We start from the raw sequence: 7,387 nt of genomic DNA, 5'->3' as shown, positions 1-7,387 counted from the left end.
CTACTTTCCCTTGCCAGGGGGTAAGCACTTCTCCTGGACTTTCTGTGGGCAAACCTCCACACGTTTTGTCTGAGATATCTCCTGGCATGTCTCCACACACTGAGGTGGGCTTTGGTCTTGACATAGAGGTAGGCATGGGTCTTGGCCTTGCTGTAAGAAGTTTTCTTGGTTTAACTCCTGGCACTGAGGAAGATGCACCTCTTGAGCTTGCACTGGGCACTTCTTTTGGCAAGAGTGCTGGCATGGGGGGAGGCACACCTCCTCAGCCTTTGCCTGGCAATGCCGTTGGGTCTTTTGAAGACTTGGAGAAGGCATGCATGGCTGTTTGCACTGCTGCTTATTAAAGGACATCCTAGGGTGATTTGCAGGACCTGAAACAAACACAAGCTTTGAAATTATTTGCATTAACAGTAACAGGCTGGGAATTGGCGGGATGAAGGATTGTTAGAGGGGAACAGGGAGCGAATGATTATTAACACTAAGAGCTCATTTCTCTGCTGATTTTTATTCCTTTCTCTTTTCTATCCCTACTTCAGCTCTCTCTGACACCCGTCTCCTAGGTGGGGATATTCTCAGAGATTTTGTCAATATCTATAGGCCCAAACTCCTAAACCCAATCCTTCCATGGATCTTTTCATTCTCTCCTATTTGACTAATCTTTTTGAAAATTAGATGCAGGAGACTAGGTAGAATACACAGAATGGTTTGAGAAGCCCAAGAAATGGCAAACCACTTCAAAAATCAGAATAAACTACAGCCCAGTAGAGGAAGAGAATAGTAGCTTCCCCGACACAGAGCAGAAAGGGAGAGAGAGGGCACAGACGTCCCCACTTACCTGATCTTCAACAACCCTCAACAAAGGATGTGGATGAGGGGGCTAGCCTGGTAGGGACTTTTATATAGTGCTTGGTCCAGCCTCCTGCAAGACAGACTGGCCACGTGGGCTGAGGTCTTAATTGTGGAGTCACCATAACAAGCTTCCTCTGAAATTGCCCATGGATTGAGTGACTGCTTGGGATGCCTGTTAATCAGCCTCCATTTTGACCTCTGGGTCCTCACCAAGCCTCAGCAGGGAGGGGCTTCTGTCATATCTCTCTTCTTTTTTTATTTATTTTTTATTTTTTTAATTTTAATTTTATTTTTATTGAGTATAATTGCCTTGCAATGGTATGTTAGTTTCAGCTTCACAACAAAATGAATCAGTTATATGTATACATATGTTCCCATATATCTTCCTGCTTGCGTCTCCCTCCCTCCCACCCTCCCTATCCCACCCCTCCAGGTGGTCACAAAGCACCGAGCTGATCTCCCTGTGCTATGTGGCTGCTTCCCACTAGCTATCTACCTTACGTTTGGTAGTGTATATATGTCCATGCCTCTCTCTCGCTTTGTCACAGTTTACCCTTCCCCCTCCCCATATCCTCAAGTCCATTCTCTAGTAAGTCTGTGTCTTTATTCCTTTTTCACCCCTGGGTTCTTCCTGACATTTTTTTTCTTAAATTCCATATATATGTGTTAGCATACTGTATTTGTCTTTTTCGTTCTGACTTACTTCACTGTGTATGACAGACTCTAGGTCTATCCACCTCATTACAAATAGCTCAATTTCGTTTCTTTTTATGGCTGAGTAATATTCCATTGTATATATGTGCCACATCTTCTTTATCCATTCATCCGATGATGGGCACTTAGGTTGTTTCCATCTCCGGGCTATTGTAAATAGAGCTGCGATGAACATTTTGGTACATGACTCTTTTTGAATTTCGGTTTTCTCAGGGTATATGCCCAGTAGTGGGATTGCTGGTTCATATGGTAGTTCTATTTGTAGTTTTTTAAGGAACCTCCATACTGTTCTCCATAGTGGCTGAACCAATTCACATTCCCACCAGCAGTGCAAGAGGGTTCCCTTTTCTCCACACCCTCTCCAGCATTTATTGTTTCTAGATTTATTGATGATGGCCATTCTGACTGGTGTGAGATGATATCTCATTGTAGTTTTGATTTGCATTTCTCTAATGATTAATGATGTTGAGCATTCTTTCATGTGTTTGTTGGCAGTCTGTATATCTTCTTTGGAGAAATGTCTATTTAGGTCTTCTGCCCATTTTTGGATTGGGTTGTTTGTTTTTTTGTTGTTGAGCTGCATGAGCTGCTTGTAAATTTTGGAGATTAATCCTTTGTCAGTTGCTTCATTTGCAAATATTTTCTCCCATTCTGAGGGTTGTCTTTTGGTCTTGTTTATGGTTTCCTTTGCTGTGCAAAAGCTTTGAAGTTTCATTAGGTCCCATTTGTTTATTTTTGTTTTTATTTCCATTACTCTAGGGGGTGGGTCAGAAAGAATCTTGCTGTGATTTATGTCATAGAGTGTTCTGCCTATGTTTTCCTCTAATAGTTTGATAGTTTCTGGCCTTATATTTAGGTCTTTAATCCATTTTGAGCTTATTTTTGTGTATGGTGTTAGGGAGTGTTCTAATTTCATTCTTTTACATGTACCTGTCCAGTTTTCCCAGCACCATTTATTGAAGAGGCTGTCCTTTTTCCACTGTACATTCCTGCCACCTTTATCAAAGATAAGGTGTCCATATGTGCATGGGCTTATCTCTGGGCTTTCTATCCTGTTCCATTGATCTATCTTTCTGTTTTTGTGCCAGTACCATACTGTCTTGATAACTGTAGCTTTGTAGTATAGTCTGAAGTCAGGGAGCCTGATTCCTCCAGTTCCTTTTTTTGTTCTCAAGATTGCTTTGGCTATTCGGGGTCTTTTGTGTTTCCATACAAATTGCGAAATTTTTTGTTCTAGTTCTGTGAAAAATGCCAGTGGTAGTTTGATAGGGATTGCATTGAATCTATAGATTGCTTTGGGTAGTAGAGTCATTTTCACAATGTTGATTCTTCCAATCCAAGAACATGGTATATGTCTCCATCTATTTGTATCATCTTTAATTTCTTTCATCAGTGTCTTATAGTTTTCTGCATACAGGTCTTTTGTCTCCTTAGGTAGGTTTATTCCTAGATATTTTATTCTTTTTGTTGCAATGGTAAATGGGAGTGTTTTCTTGATTTCACTTTCAGATTTTTCATCATTAGTATATAGGAATGCCAGAGATTTCTGTGCATTAATTTTGTATCCTGCTACTTTACCAAATTCATTGATTAGCTCTAGTAGTTTTCTGGTAGCATCTTTAGGATTCTCTATGTATAGGATCATGTCATCTGCAAACAGTGACAGCTTTACTTCTGCTTTTCCGATTTGTATTCCTTTTATTTCCTTCTCTTCTCTGATTGCTGTGGCTAAAACTTCCAAAACTATGTTGAATAAGAGTGGTGAGAGTGGGCACCCTTGTCTTGTTCCTGATCTTAGTGGAAATGCTTTCAGTTTTTCACCATTGAGGATGATGTTTGCTGTGGGCTTGTCGTATATGGCCTTTATTATGTTGAGGAAAGTTCCCTCTATGCCTACTTTCTGCAGGGTTTTTATCATAAATGGGTGTTGAATTTTGTCAAAAGCTTTCTCTGCATCTATTGAGATGATCATATGGTTTTTCTCCTTCAGTTTGTTAATATGGTTTATCACATTGATAGATTTGCGTATATTGAAGAATCCTTGCATTCCTGGAACAAACCCCACCTGATCATGGTGTATGATCCTTTTAATGTGCTGTTGGATTCTGTTTGCTAGTATTTTGTTGAGGATTTTTGCATCTATGTTCATCAGTGATATTGGTCTGTAGTTTTCTTTCTTTGTGACATCCTTGCCTGGTTTTGGTATCAAGGTGATGGTGGCCTCGTAGAATGAGTTTGGGAGTGTTCCTCCCTCTGCTATATTTTGGAAGAGTTTGAGAAGGATAGGTGTTAGCTCTTCTCTAAATGTTTGATAGAATTCGCCTGTGAAGCCATCTGGTCCTGGGCTTTTCTTTGTTGGAAGATTTTTAATCACTGTTTCAATTTCAGTGCTTGTGATTGGTCTGTTCATATTTTCTATTTCTTCCTGATTCAGTCTTGGCAGGTTGTGCATTTCTAAGAATTTGTCCATTTCTTCCAGATTGTCCATTTTATTGGCATAGAGTTGCTTGTAGTAATCTCTCATGATCTCCTTTATTTCTGCAGTGTCAGTTGTTACCTCTCCTTTTTCATTTCTAATTCTATTGATTTGAGTCTTCTCCCTTTTTTTCTTGATAAGTCTGGCTAGTGGTTTATCTATTTTGTTTATCTTCTCAAAGAACCAGCTTTTAGTTTCATTGATCTTTGCTATTGTTTCCTTCATTTCTTTTTCATTTATTTCTGATCTGATTTTTATGATTTCTTTCCTTCTGCTAGCTTTGGGGTTTTTTTGTTCTTCTTTCTCTAATTGCTTGAGGTGCAAGGTTAGGTTGTTTATTCTAGATGTTTCCTGCTTCTTAAGGTGGGCTTGTATTGCTATAAACTTCCTCCTTAGAACTGCTTTTGCTGCATCCCACAGGTTTTGGGTCGTTGTGTCTCCATTGTCATTTGTTTCTAGGTATTTTTTGATTTCCTCTTTGATTTCTTCAGTGATCACTTCATTATTAAGTAGTGTATTGTTTAGCCTCCATGTGTTTGTATTTTTTACAGATCTTTTCCTGTAAATGATATCTAGTCTCATGGCGTTGTGGTCAGAAAAGATACTTGATACAATTTCAATTTTCTTAAATTTGCCAAGGCTTGATTTGTGACCCAAGATATGATCTATCCTGGAGAATGTTCCGTGAGCACTTGAGAAAAATGTGTATTCTGTTGTTTTTGGATGGAGTGTCCTATAAATATCAATTAAGTCCATCTTGTTTAATGTATCATTTAAAGCTTGTGTTTCCTTATTTATTTTCATTTTGGATGATCTGTCCATGGGTGAAAGTGGGGTGTTTAAGTCCCCTACTATGAATGTGTTACTGTCAATTTCCCCCTTTATGGCTGTTAGTATTTGCCTTATGTATTGAGGTGCTCCTATGTTGGGTGCATAAATATTTACAATTGTTATATCTTCTTCTTGGATCGATCCCTTGATCATTATGTAGTGTCCTTCTTTGTCTCTTTTAATAGTCCTTATTTTAAAGTCTATTTTGTCTGATATGAGAATTGCTACTCCAGCTTTCTTTTGGTTTCCATTTGCATGGAATATCTTTTTCCATCCCCTTACTTTTAGTCTGTATGTGTCTCTAGGTCTGAAGTGGGTCTCTTGTAGACAGCATATGTAAGGGTCTTGTTTTTGTATCCATTCAGCTAATCTGTGTCTTTTGGTGGGAGCATTTAGTCCATTTACATTTAAGGTAATTATCGATATGTATGTTCCTATTCCCATTTTCTATATTGTTTTGGGTTCGTTATTATAGGTCTTTTCCTTCTCTTGTGTTTCTTGCCTAGAGAAGATCCTTTAGCATTTGTTGTAAAGCTGGTTTGGTGGTGCTGAACTCTCTCAGCTTTTGCTTGTCTGTAAAGGTTTTTATTTCTCCATCAAATCTGAATGAGATCCTTGCTGGGTAGAGTAGTCTTGGTTGCAGGTTTTTCTCCTTCATCACTTTCAGTATGTCCTGCCACTCCCTTCTGGCTTGTAGGGTTTCTGCTGAAAGATCAGCTGTTAACCTTATGGGGATTCCCTTATGTGTTATTTGTTGTTTTTCCCTTGCTGCTTTTAATATGCTTTCTTTGTATTTAATTTTTGACAGTTTGATTAATATGTGTCTTGGCATATTTCTCCTTGTATTTATCCTGTATGGGACTCTCTGTGCTTCCTGGACTTGATTAACTATTTCCTTTCCCATATTAGGGAAGTTTTCAACTATAATCTCTTCAAATATTTTCTCAGTCCCTTTCTTTTTCTCTTCTTCTTCTGGAACCCCTATAATTCGAATGTTGGTGCGTTTAATGTTGTCCCAGAGGTCTCTGAGACTGTCCTCAGTTCTTTTCATTCTTTTTTCTTTATTCTGCTCTGCAGTAGTTATTTCCACTATTTTATCTTCCAGGTCACTTATCCGTTCTTCTGCCTCAGTTATTCTGCTATTGATCCCATCTAGAGTATTTTTAATTTCATTTATTGTGTTGTTCATCATTGCTTGTTTCATCTTTAGTTCTTCTAGGTCCTTGTTAACTGATTCTTGCATTTTGTCCATTCTATTGTCCATTCTATCTCCAAGATTTCGGATCAACCTTACTATCATTATTCTGAATTCTTTTTCAGGTAGACTGCCTATTTCCTCTTCATTTGTTAGGTCTGGTGCATTTTTATCTTGCTCCTTTATCTGCTGTGTGTTTTTCTGTTTTCTCATTTTGCTTATCTTACTGTGTTTGGGGTCTCCTTTTTGCAGGCTGCAGGTTCGTAGTTCCTCCTGTTTTTGATGTCTGTCTCCAGTGGCTAAGGTTGGTTCAGTGGGTTGTGTAGGCTTCCTGGTGGAGGGGACTAGTGCCTGTGTTGTGGTGGAAGAGGCTGGATCTTGTCTCTCTAGTGGGCAGGTTCACGTCTGGTGGTGTGTTTTGGGGTGTCTGTGGCCTTATTATGATTTTAGGCAGCCTCTCTGCTAATGGGTGGGGTTGTGTTCCTGTTTTGCTAGTTTTTTGGCACAGGTTGTCCAGCACTGTGGCTTGCTGGTCGTTGAGTGAAGCTGGGTGCTGGTGTTAAGATGGAGGTCTCTGGGAGATTTTCGCCGTTTGATATTATCTGGAGCTGGGAGGTCTCTTGTGAACCAGTGTCTTGAAGTTGGCTCTCCTACCTCAGAGGGAGAGCCCTGCCTCCTGGCTGGAGCACCAAGAGCCTTTCATCCACACGGCTCAGAATAAAAGGGAGAAAAAGTAGAGGGAATTAGTAGACGTATGAGGAAAGAAAGAAGGAAAGGAGGGAAGGAAGGAGGGAAGGAAGGAAGGAAGGAAGGAAGAAAGAAAGAAAGAAGCAAAGAAGGAAAGAAGGCAAGAAGGAACGAAAGGAGGGAGGGAGGGAGGGAGGAAGGAAGGAGGGAAAGAAGGAAAAACAAAAAGAAAGAAGATACAGTAAAAATAAAATAAAGTATAATAAAGTTATTGAATTAAAAAATTCTTAATTAGAAAAAAAAAAAAAAAAAAGGACGGATAGAACCTTAGGACAAATGTTGGAAGCAAAGCTGTACAGACAAAGTCTTACACAGAAGCGTACACATACACCCTCACAAAAAGAGGTAAAGGGGGAAAAATCATAAATCTTGCTGTCAGAGACCACCTCCTCAATTTGGGATGATTCGTTGTCTAAAGGAGGGAAGGAAGGAGGGAAGGAAGGAAGGAAGGAAGGAAGAAAGAAAGAAGCAAGGAAGGAAAGAAGGCAAGAAGGAACGAAAGGAGGGAGGGAGGAAGGAAGGAAGGAGGGAAAGAAGGGAAAACAGAAAGAAGATACAGTAAAAATAAAATAGAG

At 39.5% G+C, this 7,387-nt stretch overlaps 1 protein-coding gene across 1 annotated transcript; it reads right to left on the bottom strand.

Annotated features, from left to right (window-relative positions):
* On the bottom strand, window positions 1-872 carry PRR9 (proline rich 9). Its single transcript, XM_060007526.1, has 2 exons — window positions 836-872; window positions 1-371 (listed from the first exon to the last, which is right to left on the bottom strand). The coding sequence occupies exon 2, from the start codon at window positions 349-351 to the stop codon at window positions 1-3; it is 351 nt and encodes a 116-aa protein (XP_059863509.1). The 5' UTR covers window positions 352-371; window positions 836-872.
* Window positions 873-7,387: the final 6,515 nt, after the last annotated feature.

Source organism: Delphinus delphis, chromosome 1 (assembly GCF_949987515.2).
Source record: "Delphinus delphis chromosome 1, mDelDel1.2, whole genome shotgun sequence".
Taxonomy (NCBI): domain Eukaryota; kingdom Metazoa; phylum Chordata; class Mammalia; order Artiodactyla; family Delphinidae; genus Delphinus; species Delphinus delphis.
Note: the sequence above shows the minus strand (reverse complement) of the source record. Positions and strands in the feature narration are given on the sequence as shown.